Consider the following 17,850-nt stretch of genomic DNA (forward strand, 5'->3'; position numbering starts at 1 on the left):
CCTGCTTTTAGGATTTCTGGGATGGTTCCTTGAAGGAGAGAGGTGTTTATAATCTTGGTCCATAGAGGCAATAACAGTGGTATTAAGTCTTTTATGTAGTTTGCGGGCAGAGGGTCTGTGAAATGGCTGGAGGGGTTCAGGGCTGTGAGCGTTTTTAATATAGATTCTTCACTGTGGGTGTGGAAGGAGGACCAGGAAGCGTTGTTTTTGAGTTCGAAATTTACGGACTATGTGAATGGGGCTACTACCGGGGCTGTGAAGTGTCCATGTTAGAGTCAGATATTAAGTCGTTGAGCAGGTCCATCTTTATGTTTTCTGTCTTCATAGTAAAGAAGGCAGCAAAATCCTCGCAATTGGGTAGTGAGTCTGGGTTAGCTTGGAGGCAGTGGGGTGCATCCTTAGATTGAGATTTGATTAGTTTGAATAGCTTTTTGGGGCGGTTCTTGGCTTGGTCTAATTGCTTACTGAAGAAGTCTGCTTTAGATCGTCTGATCTTTCTGTGGTAGGAGTTTCTCGCGCTTCTTAGTAGCTTGAGGTGGTCAGAGGATGGTGCCGATCTTCATCTTAGTTTGATTAATTTTAGAGATAGTCTGTCTTCATTTAGCCTACCATCAAACCAGGGTTTTGAGTCTTTTGAGGTCATTCTTTTTAGTTGTATGGGAGCTAGATTGTCTAGTACCGTGTTCATGGAGTGTAAGTAGTCATTAGTGAGACCTTGTACATCCTATAAGCCTTCCGGGGGAAGCAGGCTGTTAGGAATGGAGGTTGTGAGTAAGTCAGAACCGAAATATTTTAGGTTCCTCTTCCAAATTTTTGTTCTCGTGGGTTGGGTAGAAAGTAATTTAATTGTTTCATTGATGTAAAATGTGATGATGTGGTGGTCAGACCAGTCACAGGGGAGGATCGATTCAAGCTGAGTAGAGTCCACTTTGGAAATTATTATATCAAGGGTTGAGCCTTTATCATGTGTGGGGCTGTCACAGATTTGGGTAAGGTTAAGGTCAGAGAGGAAAGCTTTTAGGCTATTGACTCCTGGGTCGTCAAGGTCATTCCAGTGGAGATTGAAGTCGCCGAGGAATAATTGAGTATTTTGTTGACCGTCATTTGTAGCTAGAATGTCCATGAGATGTTCAATGAAGGTGAGATTATCCCCTGGCGGGTGGTGGAATGCGTGTATTGAACATGTTGGTTTATTATTACTAGTGATGTCTACACAAAGGTATTCACAGGAGGATAATACTGGGAAGTGGGAGCTGTTCACTGAGATATTGCTACGATGTATGCAGGCAATACCACCACCTGGCCTATCAGATCTATCAAGTCTGGTGATGTCGGGATTCGGGGGGACTGGTATGTCTAGGATGGGCGTGGATGTTTCATTTAGCCATGTTTCGGTCAAAATTAGTAGGTCCGGTTCATTAGTGAGAATGAGGTCAGCTATATCGGCTGCATGTCTTGAGGCCGACCTACAATTTAGAAGAATACATTTTAGCTGAGTTTTGATGGGTGTTGTGGTGGGTTCGTGTATGATGGGGACTCGCTTGAAGTTGTTTTCCATTATACCTCTAGAAATGTATCTTGTGACTCTATGAGTATTGGGGGGAATGGATGTGATTAGGGAGGGTTTATTCAAGTTAACAGAGTGCGCAGTATTATGGGGGAGAATCAGTAGTTTATAGGAATGGAGTAGTGAGGTTAAGTCTTTAACTGATAGAGAGTTTTTCTTCCGGACCAGGCGGGATGAAGCATTGGGGTAGGGTTCTGTTCTCCAACTTGGGGGCTCACGTTTCTGGGAGCTTACATGCAGCTGCTGGGTAAGTTTCGAGTGGTTTATATGGAGGTATGTCGTGGATTCTAGCTTGAAGCGCGTGAAGTTTGGTTGTTGTAGAATCAGGTCATGTAGAGTTTGGATGTTCTCTTTGACTTGTTGTAAGGATAGTAATAGCTCATCGAGTCTGGGGTCTGGTGTCGGAAGTAACTTATTTAATGTATAGGCAGTAGTTAAGGGAGTTGGAGAGGAATTGTATTATTAAATATAATATACCACTCCAAAGGTTGGTCCGATTCATTATGATGTAAAGTAACATAGGAATCCGCATTAAGATTTGAAAAGGTGCCACCGTGCCTGCAGATCTAAGATTTGAGACACTTTTTATGCTCTTATTTATAACCTGGTAATTCTTCTTTTTGCAACAGTTCTGTTAGATATACCAGAATTAGATGGGGAGGTTTTACCCTTAATTTACACACTACAGAAAATTAGAGACACTTTAGGGCCGGGTTATACATGCTGTTGGACTGATTTCGTGCCTTGTTAAGGTTGGTCAGATTAATCACCATGCCTTTTCTTCGATACTTTATCTCCTTCTGGGACAGATGAGTTTGGAACTCACATTACAATCTTTATGGACATGGACCTTCTCACACTTTATTTCGCATCATGGGTGATCTCCTTAAATTTACCTACTGTTCTTCACAGATTATTTCCATTTTTGATTCACACTTACTTTCTAAGTTTTTGCTTGTCTCTGCGTTTTATCTCTTTTCGTTACAGCTCACCAACTTCTTCTATTACTTCTCACATCTATAATATATTATCCCTTATATCTGATGATTGTTCTTAATTTCGTTTTCATTGTTATGAATTTCACAGCTTTGATAAAGGCACACAGTGACGAAACACGTGTTGGCTGTTTTTCAAAGCAAGAATCTGTATGCAAGCGGATTGCATAGAAGAATACAAGACTGTATAATGTGTTAATAAATTGTTTCTTCATTCAATACAATATCCCAACTTTTTGGGTCTGACACTGTTATAACATTGTATGAGTGCTGGGGTTTCTCATTTTACTAATGGTTTAGGGCAATTAAAATGGTAAGTCTTGTAGAACTTCTGGCAAGATCCCACCAACCTTGTTCCAGAATGAGTGAGTGTAACGACCAAGGAGCCAGCTGGAGTTGACTCACCTCAGTTAAAGGCTGGCTGAGGACGAGATTATTTTGCCAAAAATTTCCATGTCTTTAGACTCTTTCAGGAGCAGTTGTCCGGAAGGCATTAGGGTTGACTCTGCTGATGGACAATTTCACCGCCAAACTCTCAGAAGCTGGGTGGTGGGATAAGAATGCAGGTTCGCCTGGTGCTGGTCTATGGTAACATCCTACCTGCCAAATGACCAGAGGGCCAGAACGTGTTTTATCCATGTGCCAATTAACTTATCAGTATGGGCCTCATTGAAAGGTAGAAGAGGTTTGGCCAGTGCCTGGCCAAGCAGTAGGACCTCTGCAAGTATGTTGGTTTTAAATTCCACAGTTAAAGGATGCACTTACTTCCATTGCTGGTCCAGGAACGGAATCAACACAGCACTGGGTGAGTTAATTAGCCCACTACCATCTTGCAGACCCACATACCAATTATCATCACCGTAAAGTTAGTGAGGCAACCTATTCCCCATCTCCTCCATTTTAATTGCTGTATTGCTTGGTCTGCTCAGAGTCAGAGCCAAAAAGTTGGTGTAGTGGCTGTGTGCGATTGTGCAGTAGTGGAATCGTGTCTGAAGGATCGAGTATTGGCAGCACCACATCAGTATATGGGTGTACCGTCGGTCGAGACAAAATTGGCTCAAGTCAAATACCACCAAAAAAATTGGGGCCAGTGCCAGCATAAATGTCCAGACCCAGTTTTTGGCACCAGCCAAAAGTTTGCCCCTAAGCTGATGCGGAACCCAAAACATGATCACGAGCCATAGATGGCACTGAGCTTTGATCCGCTAGTGGTATCTTGACTGGAGGATTTTTAGGGTCCAATGCAGTGGCCTCTCAAAAGGCTCCAACCTGCAGTGATGTCACTGATTGGCTCGTGAACTAGGTGTGCATTGGGACAAAAGTTGGAATCAGCAGCTCGTCGGAATGGAAGCGAGACCTGGAGGCACGGTGGCACCTTTCCACCTTCCCGCATGGTGCCTGCCACGTAGTGCAGGGATATGCAAGTGCCTTCATTTCTGAATTGTGGCAGGGGCTGCTGAACGCATCCCCACCACAATGCAAAATATGAGTGATGCAACCGCCACAGTGGCAGTCGCATCATAATCGGGGGTACGGGACCTCTGTCATACAGGTGGGCGGTCCCAGTCCCCATATCGATGGCGGCATTGTAATGACCCCCTGCGTTTCTTTTTGAACTTTCCCAAAGACTTCAACCATGAAGATCTGCAGTGGGAACGACTTCAGGAGCTTGTTCACACTTGTCTTCAACCTGGAGTGGGAGCTACTCGAGTCATGTGGTGCTTTGCTTTGTAGATGTTTGCATTCTTACATGGCTTTTGGATTCATCTGGGCACAGTCATTGTATGCCTTGGAATTATGCACTGAACCTAAGCATCAGAGGCATTTCTTGGGGTGTATGTATCACAGACATCTGTTAGGGACTGTCCCTACAAGGCTTCAGCCTGTAGTCTTAGGGGGTGACCACTGGTACACTGGTACACTGGAAGAATTTTTTTAAAATTGTAAGAAAAAAAGTCTTGTCACGGAGTGACAAAGAATAGCAGAGCTCCAGATCTGCATCTGAAGGGGCAGACGAAAAGGAACTGGCCTCAGCACACATGTGTGTTGCTTATGTGCAGCTCCGTTCATCACTACTGAAGTTGCTCATACCACCTACCGGTGAGCAGGGGAACTGCTTTTTGAGTTTTCTGGATACAGTCTGGGGCTTTAGAATAGACACAAGTTCAGGAACCTATAGTAAGTATCCACTAGATTACAAAATTATTTGTCAACACATTAAGCTTTCCAATTATGGTAATGTTCTTAGTCCTGCTTATGAAGACTTGATTTTACTGACGTGTTTGAGTGCTGGATCTCTTAGCACCACCCACACTTTTCCAAAAGAATTAATTTCTCAAAGAATTCAATAAAATAATGTAGCATTCTGTAACCTATCAATTGACATCCCATGATCTGAAGGCTTTGAAAAGCAGTGAAGTAACAGTTTCTTTCCTAAAAGTGAGAAAGAGGCTGTCTTACTAAACCAATGTCATTTACCACAAATGATTTGTTGGGAAGCACAGAAATAATCTGGAACCCCATATAGTACTATTTTATTAACTTTTCCAAGAAGACATTCTCAGGACACGTTTTAGTTTGCAGGTGTGCTGACAATGGAAGTGGCTTTTATATTTGGGCCTTTGTTAAAAATATAAGGTTCTAGTAAAGATCAAAGTGTCTATGGTCAAGCTTTGAATATCCTAAAAAATATAAGGTGTACGCTTGTTATTTTTGCTGTGCTTTAGATCTAATTCCATTTGGTTTCAATGTAGAGTCAACACAGAAGTCTTCTTACCGTCCTCAGATACTGACTCTGACTGCAAGTCTCTCGTGGAGGAAGGATCACATTCCTCGTTGGGGCTGTGAAGGTTTGCCCTCTGTGTGTTCAGCTCCTTCCCTGTGTCATTGACAAATAGACTGTCCTCCGAAGCGGCTCCTCTAAAAGACTTCAGTAACTCCCTGTGTGGTCCTGCCATTTCCTACAATGGTCAAATAGAAAAGGTCATGGCAAAGAATTCAACATGATTCGACTGAAGACAATGTTCAACATTTACAGGATATTTAGTACAACTGCACTGTTAGAAGAAAACAAATGAATTTGAAATGGGAAATGTTGGGAAGAATAGTAGATTAAACAAGTTTAACACAGCCGAATTCCCTCCACCCCATACTTTCAAAGGACTGTTAAGCTAGAACAGGTTCTCTCTATTTCTCAAATTATAAGGGGCAATGGAAGTTACTGTCCTCTTAAAAGGGGAGTGAATGGAAGTCTCAGTGAGGATGCAACTTTTGGATGCGAGTTTACAAAGGAGGAGCTGCTGTGTTACATATGCTGCGTAACTTTGTTTTCTGTTCTTGCATAATCCCCCCGATATACCTCTATTAAAAAACTTTTGTCCAGAGATTTTCATTTTGGATTTCTGTTTTTGGATCACTGGAGAAGTAATTTAGCTTTGGCAGAAATTGCTGATCCAGGCTGAATTTTTCTGGAGGACATTTTTAAAAATGGCGGAGATGTTACAGTGATGATGCAATATTTCAGGAACCATGAAGCCTATATACTTCATTTTGGTGTCAAAACATCGGTTTTTGGGGTCAAGTAGTATTATAGAGACAGAAAAAAACTCCTCAGAGCCGCTCTTCTACCATTTTCCAAAATGATGGCTATTTTAGAGGAAGAAGAGACATATATAAGTATGGAACAAATAATAATGTTTTTTAATCCTTTTATGTAGACCCCAAACAATGTTTATGATCTGTATATGAAATAAAATTTTGTTTATCACTCCCGTTATAGACATGGTTTCATTATTCACTTTATTTATTTGTTTAAGCGATCGCTTATGGTACATTAGCAGAATGTTGAACATTTAGGAAGAGCATATCAACAGGGACGTCTTTTTATAGCACAGGTATTGTAAGAACATGTATTTGTAAGAACTGTGGGTAGAGGCTTTAGAAGTTTGTAGGCTTTAGAACCCTATCAATATCTTCCCAACCAAATTCACACAGATCTTTCTCTACATATGCATGATCCAAAATATTTACAGATCTTCTGATCAAGTAGAACGCTTTTTTAATGTGTCTACGCACAGAATATGACATTGGTGCAAAGTCACTTAGCGGAACTGATCTCTTGAACTTACTATACCAAAGATCATCCAATGTGTGACAGTCAGAACTCACTTCCCACACACATACAAGATTTTTTCCACATCTTTAAAGTCACATTCTTCTTCTGTCTCAGAAAATCCTTTTAGAAACGTCGCAAATTCAGCAGTTAAACTCCAAGCTTTGTTCCAATTTTGCTCATAGTACAATCACCCGTAAAAATATGTGCCTTGATAAGATCACATGTTCTGCATTCCGTCCATCAATTATGTGTCTTTTGCTTTCTCGCCCTAAGTGCGCCAGATATGCCCAGACGTGGGTCCTGGGCTCACTGTGCCACTGGAATCAAGCTATCCTGGCTGAAGAGGGGTGAAACCCCGAAACCGGTCCTAGGATGCTTGTTTCCGGTCCAGGGAGGACCTGGCTTGGCAGTTCGGGCGGGACTGTTCCCATTAGGCACAGGGTCAAGACTGATTTGCATATGGCCAGGTCTAAACTGGGGTGGCATGGTGAGAAAAAGAATGATGGATTTAACCCAGATCTCTTGACTGGGGGTGAATGTTTTGATTTGTTCTGCATTCCGTCCATCAAGTGTGTGTCTTTTGCTTGATAAGATCACTGGCTTTCTCTGTGTCAAATTTTTTGTACAGAATATTAAGTGGGATTAAGTATCTTTTCTCGCCTGTTCCATACCATATCCATAACTCTGACAATCCTTGAATTATGCTCAATTCAATTATAGTTTCGATCCATGTTCCAGGACATCTAGTAGACGTGACTTTATATCGTTATTGTTTGGTCACAGAGTTGTGTAGTTGCACAGGCTCAGTCATTTCAAAGTAATTTCCTTGCTGCTGCATGAAACATGTTAAAACGTTCCCCTCTCTTTCCCACGAGTTTGTGGTGAGGAACAGTACACAATGGTCCATTCATTTAGCATTTGTCATCTTTCTGGAAACACTGCAAATAGAAAGGATTTCATGGTAAACTAGCTGCCATTGAGTAGAATAGTCACTTTTACATGTCTGACCAACAATTCTGTTGGAGCTTTACTGTGATCTCTGGATCGTCTGTTCTAGGTTCATATTTGGAGTTACAGCATTGAACCTTGCCTCTCTGTGTTTCCACACAAAATGTATTTAAATGAATTTTCTGTAGAGTTGTAGTTTTTCCACCTCTAGCTTCTTCAGTCTTTGCAAATACCAGGAGCCATATCTAATTGTAGTGTATGCAATCAGATTTGTGAAACACCGTATGCAGCTTCCAATCACCTTCCTGATCAGCATGTGCCAAGTTTTTAACTAGAGCTATCATGTGTAAAACATTTCCCCAGTACTTGCAAAGTTCTGTTTTTTCTTCACAATCTTTGACAAACTCTATGAACTTGTCTTCAGGTTTTCTGATTTTGAACTGAGTGTATTGAACATTTCCTGGCTTTGCATTATGTCTCTTGAATGAAGTGTACCCTGTGCCTTGTTCACTTCTTAGATAAGATATGCAAAACCTAATTTGCCATTCTTGTTCCAGAAAGCATTCCAATGCAATGTTTCTATAACCTCCGATACGATGAGCATACCTTGTAACGAACGAACAGAATGAGTTCTGCTCAATACTTACTGGCAGTTTTGCTGCCAAAGATTTGAGCCTCCATAAGTGCATTGTCTATACGACATCCACTGAGATAACTTACTGCACACCGCAATGCAACTTTTGTCATGTGGAAAACGCCCGTCATTGGATAAAGATCATCAAATCCTACTTGATTGCTCACAAAAAAGTCAGCTACAATACGGAAAACACATTCATCACAGAAAATTGGCAGTATAGGCTGGTCTTCAAGCTGAACAGGCACATTTTGAAAATTATTTAGAGCTATGTATACTGTTGCGTAGTTTGTGACTGGGGATGGTATTACTGGTAAAAACCCAGCCTTCTTCAGTGGGACGGTATTCTGGGAGATCAGAGCATGAATTCCAGCCTACGGAGGAATTGGCTTTTCTTCATCCTTCAATCTGCACTGAATAATTAATATGGTAAATTTAGTTGAATCAGATGTGTGGACCGCAGCATCAGGTCGAAGAAGATACATGTCCTCAGCCACTTTGAAACTTTGTGGTAGACTGGAATGTGATGATGGCTTGCACTGATTGCAAAATCAGTGCAAGCCATCATCACATCCCAGTCTACCACATAAGGAGCTCATTTTATTGTTAGACTGACACAAACTATTTCTGACATTGTACATTCTGACCTGAGAAATCTTAATTTTATTCTTATAGATCAATACAGTTTTATCAATGTTGACCATTATTTCTCTGATCTAACTGAGTGTGAACCCGTAGCCAGCACTCGAGTGGCTTTAAAACTTAATTTGCTTTTTCAAAGAGTGCAAACTTAACTGAAGGCTGGCTGTTAATTTGCTGCTGGGAGCTCATCGTACATTCTAATTTTCGAATGTACGCATGCATGCAGTTCCGGTGGGCATACAAATCCACTGCAAATACATTCACTTCACTGTTTATATCAGTTATTCAGCTAAAAACGTAATCTTGGAAGAAACCAGCTGCAGATAAAAACATATTTGCCATTTGAGACTCACATACTCTGTACTTTGTTCTTTCATTAATCCCTTTGGTCCATGTTCCGACTAAACCACAGATAACACATTGAAGGTCCTCTGCTTTTGTGATCAGTTGTTGGAGGTGGACGAGGGGTAGCCATCAATCTTCTAAGTGGATGTGCATTGGATTTGGTTGTCGTCGCTTTCTCAGAAAACTCAATTTTTTGTTGCGATGCAGTGGTTTCTGCTATTTTTTGACAATTTATTTTCCAGGCTTTTTTTTTCATTGTATACAACTTGCAGCACTTGTTGTTATAATGAAAAAATATGTGATCCTCTTCACCCATCAGTTTCAAACTTTTGTGAACTTTGGCTTTGCAGTATTTCTGAAGAATCTCAAACTCTCTTCTGTCCAGCTGTAGTGGATGTTAGATTTTCTTTCGGATTAGTTTGGCATATGACACATTTTTCGTGTTGAAGGAGTCCTCAGATTTTGTAATTAGCAACAATGTTAGGAGGTAAAGATCCTCTGCTACTACCTGCTTCGCTCATGTTTATGGATTTCAATCAACAGAAAAACAAACAGAAAAAATATTAAAATAGATTACCAATATGGTGGCTAAAACACATCATTATAGAGCCAGCATATTGGAAAATGGTGGCATGTTTGCTCTGAGGAGTTATTTTCTATCTCTATAAGCCCACTTGACCCCCTAAGCTTATGTTTTCACATTAACATGAAGTATATAGGTCTCATAGTTCCTGAAACACATCTGCCATTTTTTAAAAAGTTGTCCAGAAAAAATCAGACTTGATAAGCAATGTCTACCCAAGCTAAATTAGTTCCCTAATAATACAAAACACAAATAAAAAAATTAACATTTCCGGATAACAATTTTTTACGGAGGTATATCAAGCAGCCAGGCCTATGTAAGAGTAAGAGATTGTTCTGAGAATCTGCTCAACCTGACAGTCGCAACCTTAAAGATCCTGTGGTCCGGAGCAGCTTTTCATAGTAGTTTGCAGGTTTGATCAGGGATATGGAGGAATGCTGCACTTTTTCCCATTTGGGCCAGTATGTGAAGGAACAAAAAGGTAGCAAGTTACAGAAAGGAGCAGATGCTATGCCAATGTATTTTGCTCTGGGGCTGCCATCCAATGTTTAATTAGTTTTATTTTTTGTGAGAAGGGGCATTAAGAGACCTGAATTACCTTGAAGAGGCATGCTATCTCTATTCTATTTGTAATAATTGGAAAAAAACAGTTCGTACCTAACTCCTTTATGCTTATTGTGTAAACATTTTATGAAAACAAACGTATCGAAATGTGTACATTTATTTAGTCTTTTGCAGGCTACTATCATAAATGGGATTAGTCATACAAACCTAAAAAACAATAAGGACAAATCACAAGGGCAATAGTTTGTTCTCCTAGTAATCTCTGTGGAGAAGTGTAAGTAGTGAACAGTAATGCCCCATTCTGTCGCACCTTCATAAAATACATCCAATAAATATTTTTCTTTAGAAAGCAAACTTTTCAAAATAAAAGCACACATTTAGCTGCCTGTTTGTAGTCCATTTTGCCCAAATTTTATTTTATTTGAAAAGTAGGCAGTTATTCTTCAAAACTATCACTTGCTTCACAAATTGTAAAGAAAGGAGTGTGTTACTTAACCTGTAAGCATCTATTTGTAGTCTGTAGTACGATTCACACACTATGCACACTCCTGCCATCTAGAATAGGGCCAAGACAGTGCAAGTTGCTTTTGCACGAGAACGTTTTATGATCGGCATTGTACATCATCTCTCCTCCCCCTTGAGGTATTGCGCATGTTCTGCAGCTCCTTTTTACATCATGTTTTTCCCCCATGCCATATAGGGAAGGAGGATATTGTCTGCTGAGTTAGCTTTGCGGTATAACATGCTGTATGTGTGTGTATATTTGTCGCCATCTAATACCTGCTAGGGAGGCGGGAGGGTGCATGTGAATCTGCAGCAGTACACGCTCCGGAAGATGCTTATGTGGTAAGTAACATATTCCATTCGTAGCATGTGTTGGCTACAGCTACACATGCTATGTAAAGACTGTAAAGTAGTACCCCTGTCTTGGTGGCCCTAGGCATTAGATGATGCGCTTCCTAGAAAGGACTATTTGTCCAACTAGAGCATGTTGGCTCATACATCCACACAGTAGTGTTTTGTAAAAGTGTGTGGGTTTTTCTATGTTGCTGCTTTGCAGATGTCAATGAGAGGGATATTTACTATATATTCTATTGTGGCTCCTTGATTCCTTGTTGAATGAGCCCTTGGCATCGTTGTAAATGCTCGTGTTGCTTTGACATAGCAAATTTGTATGCAATTGATTATCCATCATGCTATTCCTGATTTTGAGATGGCATTACCTTTACATACATTTGAGAGAGATACAAACAGTTGTTGTGTTTTTGTGAATGGTTTTGTGTGTTCCAAATAGTAAAGAAGTCCACGTTTAACATCAAGTCTATGTAAAGGACGTTCTGCTGCAGTTTTTGGTTTTGGAAAGAAGACTGGTAACTCTAAAATGTGATTTAAATGGAAAGGTGATATAACTTTTGGTAGGAACTTTGAGTTTGTGCCTAAAAGCACTTTATCTGGGAACACTTGAAAATATGGTCTTTAATAGTGAGTGCATATTTTTCTCTGACCCTTCGTACGGAGGTTACAAGGAAAGCTACTTTCCATGTTAAAATTTTTTTATTTGACAGTTATGAAGTGGCTAAAATAGTGGCCCCATGAGTCTTATTAACACAATGTTTAAGTTTTATATAGGTGCAGGTGGTATGCGAGGTGGAATGACACATTTTAATCCTTCCATGAACGCTTTGATGACAGGAATGCGGAAAAGGGATTGATGCTTCATGTTTTGGTGATATGCTGCAATGGCTGCTAAATGTAGGCATATGGAGGTATATGATGAATGTGCTTTTTGCAAATGTAACAAGTAATAAACTAGTTGTTGTTCTGTTGGAGAGGATAGATTAATGTTTTGTAAATCACAACAGTGATCAAAACGTTTTCATTTAGTAGCATAGCTTGCACTTTTGGACGGTCTGCTGGCCTCTTTTATAATAGGCATGCATTATGGGAGATAGATTTAAGTATCCAAACTCTTTGACTTCAGGAGCCAGATTGCAAGATTGAGCTGTTGAGTGTTGGGATGTCTCACCCTGGCCCCGCTGTGAGTGAGAAGGTTTGGGTAGTTGGGTAGCTTCTTGTGAGGTACTAGGTATAGCTCTAATAGTGTCATGTATCATGGTTGTCGAGCCCATGTGGGAGCATCAAGGTTAAAGAAGTGTGTCAGAGTTTCCTGACCACCTATGGAATGAGTTGGAGAGGCAGAAAAGCATATGCAAATATTCCAGACAGGTTCATTCACAGTGCGCTCCCCTTGGATTGTGGTTGTCTGGATGCAAAGCTTTGGTATTTTATGTTTTTGACGGTGGTGAACAGATCTGTTGTTGGGGCTTCCTCACTGTTGGAAGTATTTCTGTAATAATTGAGTGTGCATTTCCCACTTGTGAACTTGTTGCTGTTTCCTGCTTAGCAGGTTCACTGCAGTGTTGTCCTGTCCTGGTATGTATCGTGCTACGAGGTAGACTTTGTGACTATTTGCCCACTGCATATGTTTTGTGCTAGGTGTGATTGTTGGATGGAATGGGTTCCTCCCTGTTTTGAATGTAATGCATTGCTGTCATATTGTCAGTTTGTAGTAGGACATTTTTCCCGGTTATGTTTGGCAGGGATGCTCTGAGAGCCATGTAAATGGCTAAGAATTCTAACATGTTGATGAGCAATGTCTGTTTGTTGTTGTGTGGGTCAGTGTTCCTGAACCACAACGACCTTCATATGAGCACCCCAACTCATGAGTGATGAATCAGTTGTGATTGTCGCTTACAGGATTGGGTCCTTGAAGGCTTTTCCTTTCAGTACGTTTGTGTTCCACTATTGTAGGGATTGATGGACCTTGGCTAAAACAAACACTAGATTATCCATTTTGCCCCCCCACTTGTGACCACTGTGATGCTAAACACTCTTTGTGGGTCTCATGTGTAGTCTTGCATAAGGCACTATTGCTATGCATGAAGCCATCATCCCTATAAGGCACGTCACTGTTTTGACTGGTAGGTGACAATGTGGCTGAAAAAGATCCAGTTTGGCTCTGGATATTGAGAACCCTTTGTGGAGTGGACTGGGGTATGCTGTCCCCGAAACTGAATTGTGTATCGAGATAGAGTTGTATATGGAGTGGTGGGAGATGGGAGTTTGTTGCATTGACTATAAAGCCCAAATTGTTTAACAGATTGATTGTGCTTTAGGTATCTTTTAGACATGTGGCTTTGGTCGGACTCTTGATCAGCCAATCATCCTGATAGGGAAAGATAAGTACGTTTGCTCCTCATAATTTTGCTACTAGGCATTTTGTGGACACCCTTGGGGCTGTTGTCACCCAGAATGGTAGCACTTTGAATTGATAATGACGTCCACTTACCACAAACCGGAGGTACTTGCGATGTGCCATGTGTATTGGGATGTGGAAATATGCGTGTTTCAGATCTAATGCAGTCATGAAGTTGCCCTTTTGTAATAGCAGTATCACATCCTGCAAAGCCACCATATGGAAGTGTTCTGACAGTATATGTTGATTGAGCGGACGTAGGTCCAGAATGGGCCGTAGGGATCCACCCTTTTTTGGTATGAGGAAATAAAGAGAGTATACGCCTCTGTTGAGATGTTTCCTTGTGATAGGTTCTATAACAGCTTTTAGCAATAACACCTTTACTTCTTTAATTGTGCCTGTCTTTTGCCAGTCTCTTTAAGCTTTTGCTGCATGAAGTGTTGCAGTCCTTCAAAAACTATGCTCTGTTCCTCATCAGCCTACAAGATGGCATCTTTTGTTTCATTGGAGCCAGTGGAGTGTCCTCAGAAACTGTGTGTGTCTCTGTAACCCCAGATGTATGGCTTTTCTTCTGTGCCGAAGTGTGGCCATGGTGTTTTTCTTTCCTTGGAGCGGAGGACTGCTTGGTTTCCAAGATGCTCGATCCTAAGCATTGCTTCAAATTTGATGTTTTATGTGGGGTTAACATTTGTTTGCCAGCTTTCGGTGCTGATGTGTCTGTCAGTGCTGACTTGTGTTTTAGTGCTGATGTAGTGCTGAAGTCGTTCCCATGATGTAGCCTTGTCGCCCGATCAAGAATGTTCTTGTCCTTTCTCTGCTTTGAGGGATGCTTGCGGTGTCAGCCCGCGCCTGCGGGCTGTGGTGCACCGTTGTGTGGTGGTGGACATGTGTGCAAGATCTTCTTAGCACATGGTGGGTCAACAGTACTCACAGTACTTGACGTTGTCTTGGTGCTTGGTCCCAGCACAGGAATTAGAGACAGGGATGTGGGCCCCTTGACCTGTACTGGAGTTTGTTCATCACGGGAGTACGAAGCAGAGGTGATGTAATGGGGGCTGGCTATGATGACCCCACCTCCTGCTGTTGCACCGGCCTCAATGTTTTCCTCAAATTCATGCAAGAACTCTGCCTCGGCTGCCAGCTCCTCTGCCATATGTGCCACAAGACAATCCATTTCGGCCTACAGTGTCTTTTTGTTTTAAAACAATGTGCAGGCTTCGCACTTGTGTTCTTTGTGCTCTGAGGATAAGCACATATTACATGCTTTGTGGGTGTCGGAGTGTGCATACTTGACCCTGCACCAAGGAAACTGTCGGAAAAGGTCTTTCTTTGTCTCCGTCACCTGTAGACGGGCAATCTCGACAAGTGTGTGTGTCGCTCACCGAGTACTCGCTTACCGGCGTCTCAAATCTGTTGGATGTTTTTCACTGGATCTCTGATTGAGTTTTCCTTTTCTGTAGGCCGCATAGTTGTCATGTGTTTCCCTCCGACCGCCAGTATTGTAATACGGTGGTCAGATAGAAGCCTCTGATGTCAGGCAGAAAAACTCAGACGAACTGACAGATGGCTTTCCGTCGTACATCATAATGAGGCTCTAAGTCTTTTTGTGTCACTTTCTTACTGAAAGCATTTTACTTTTATGAAAAGATGCCATCCTTTCGTCAAACGTCAATGCTGTGGCTGAAAAACATAGAGAAAGTGCCTTGTGATGAATTACCTCCTTCCTGACGAGCATGAATTCTGAGTCAATATGTCCCCTTAAGCATTCAAGGCCAGATTTAAGATCAGGGTACACAGTAAACAGTAATGCCTTGGTCATCCCTAAGAAAGATCTAGAGGTGTCTTTACGAACGGCGTCCCTATCCTTTGAGGTATATGATGTGGAGGACAGGTATGGAGGACAGGTATGGAGGCCATCTGCCTGCCATCGAGCTACTCAATATCAAAAATTGTCTGTCCACAATGACAGACTCAAGATTATTCAAGGGCTTATTCTCCAAATCTTTTCAGTGTTATATGCTATAAGACTCGCCATCATTACCTTGTCTTACACCGACTACCCCATGTACACCACCTAATTCTGCAACACCTTCACGTAACCTCTATTTCAGTCAGCAGTCACTGCTGTTCACTGAAACATCGATGTAAAAAATATTGTTGTTAAAAATATTGATTAAAAATATAGCCAACAAAAATATCGACTCCTATACTTAAACTGGTAAGTTCAAAAATATTGACTGAAAAATATCGATGTAAAAAATATAGATGTATAAAATATCGACTTTTATATAAATATAAAATAATATATATGAAATATATGAAATAATAAATATAATTTTTACAAAATAAAAGTAATATAAATGTTAATAAAATATAACAAACACACTTAATAAAAAAATAAACACACAAGCATATTAATTTATACATATATATTTACTTAAATTAAAAAATAATCGTTTATTAATTGTTTTAAGGTCAAAAGTTTAAAATATTAAAAATAAATAGATATATAAATTATTTAAAATATAAAAAAACTAAAATCTATAATAAATTAAAACATTGAACTATTAAAAAATATTTAAACCTAAATTTCACAATACTATCAGTGCAACAGTACAGAAAGTGTTGGATAGCAAAGGGGTAAAAATAACTATTCCCTCTCCAGTGAGTGCAACAGTAGGGTAAGTGTTGGATAGCGGAGGAATTCAATTTACTATTCCAACTCCAGCGAGTGCAACAGTAGGGAAAGTGTTAGCTAGCGGAGGGGCAAAAATTACTATTCTCAATCCAAAAAGTGCAACAGTAGGGAAAGTGTTGGATAGTGGAGGGGTAAAAATTACAATTCCTACTCCACTGAGTGCAACAGTAGGATAAGTGTTGGATAACGAAAGAGTAAACATTACTATTCCCACTCTAGTGAGTTCAACAGTAGGGAAAGTGTTAGATAGCGGAGGGGTAAAAATTACTATTCTAGCTCCAGTGAGTAAAACAGTAGGGAAAGTGTTGGATAGCAGAGGGGTAAAATTTACTATTCACACTCCTGTGAGAGCAACAGTAGGGAAAGTGCTGAATAGTGGAGGGGCAAACAGTTCTATTCCCACTCCAAAGAGTGCAACAGTAGAGAAAGTGTTGGATAGCGGAGGGGTAAAAATTAATATTACCATTCCACTGAATGCAAGAGTAGGGTAAGTGTCTGATAGCAGAGGAGTACATTATTTTTATTCCCACGTCAATGAGTGCAACAGTAGCGAGAGTGTTGGATAGCAAAGGGGTTAACATTACTATTCCCACTCCAATGACTGCAGCAGTAGGGAAAGTGTTGGATAGCGGAGGGGTAAAAATTACTATTCCAACTCCAGTGAGTGCAACAGTAGGGAAAGTGTTGAATAGCGGAGTGGTAAAATTAACTATTCCCACTGCAGTGAGTGCAACAGTAGGGGAAGTGTTTGACTGGGGAGGGGGTAACAATTACTATACCCTCTCCAGTGAGTGCAACAGTAGGGAAAGTGTTGAATAGCGGAAGGGTAAAAATTACTATTCCAACTCCAGTGAATGCAACAGTAGGGAAAATGTTAGATAGCGAAGGGTAAACATTATTATTCCTACTCCAGTGAATGCAACAATAGGGAAAGTGCTGCATAGTGGAGAGATAAGAATTACTCTTCCCACTCCAGTGAGTGCAACATTAGGGAAAGTGTTGGATAGCGGAGAGACAAAAATTACTATTCACACTCAGGTATAAAATATATATATATATATTAAACATTTCCCAAAAATCATAAAAATAAACAATATTTAAAAACTGAAAAATCAAATATATTAAATATATAAAAAGAAAACATATTATAATATCAATTACTTAGCCATCACACAAGAGTAAGTGAAAAAGGCTATGGCGGTCTGTAAAAAGGGTAAAGTTGCGGGCCCGACGGGCTACCAGCCGAATTATATAGATCCTTGGGGGAGGTTATAATCTCGGAATTGACCCAATTATTTAATAAGATACTACTAGAGGGAATAAGCCCGCCCGGATCTTGGAATGACGCCACAGTAGTCCTGATTCTGAAACCCTGCAAAAATCCAGCCAGCTGTGGGTCATATCGACCCATATCGCTTTTGAATGTCGACTATAAAATCTTCGCTTCGATTTTAGCAGCTAGGATGGGGCTGGTGGCAAACGACATCCTCCACTCGGATCAAAA

The 17,850-nt window shown here is 40.7% G+C and overlaps 1 protein-coding gene across 1 annotated transcript in view; it reads right to left on the reverse strand.

The window, feature by feature from the left end:
* Positions 1-17,850, reverse strand: part of LOC146770421 (rho guanine nucleotide exchange factor 11-like) — a 327,379-nt gene that overhangs the window by 28,326 nt on the left and 281,203 nt on the right. The window contains exon 18 of the mRNA XM_085640471.1: positions 5,339-5,522. Coding sequence (XP_085496597.1) covers positions 5,339-5,522 — 184 coding nt within the window. The remainder of the gene's footprint in view (positions 1-5,338; positions 5,523-17,850) is intronic.

This window comes from Triturus cristatus, unplaced genomic scaffold (genome assembly GCF_964204655.1).
Source record: "Triturus cristatus unplaced genomic scaffold, aTriCri1.1 SCAFFOLD_367, whole genome shotgun sequence".
NCBI lineage: Eukaryota > Metazoa > Chordata > Amphibia > Caudata > Salamandridae > Triturus > Triturus cristatus.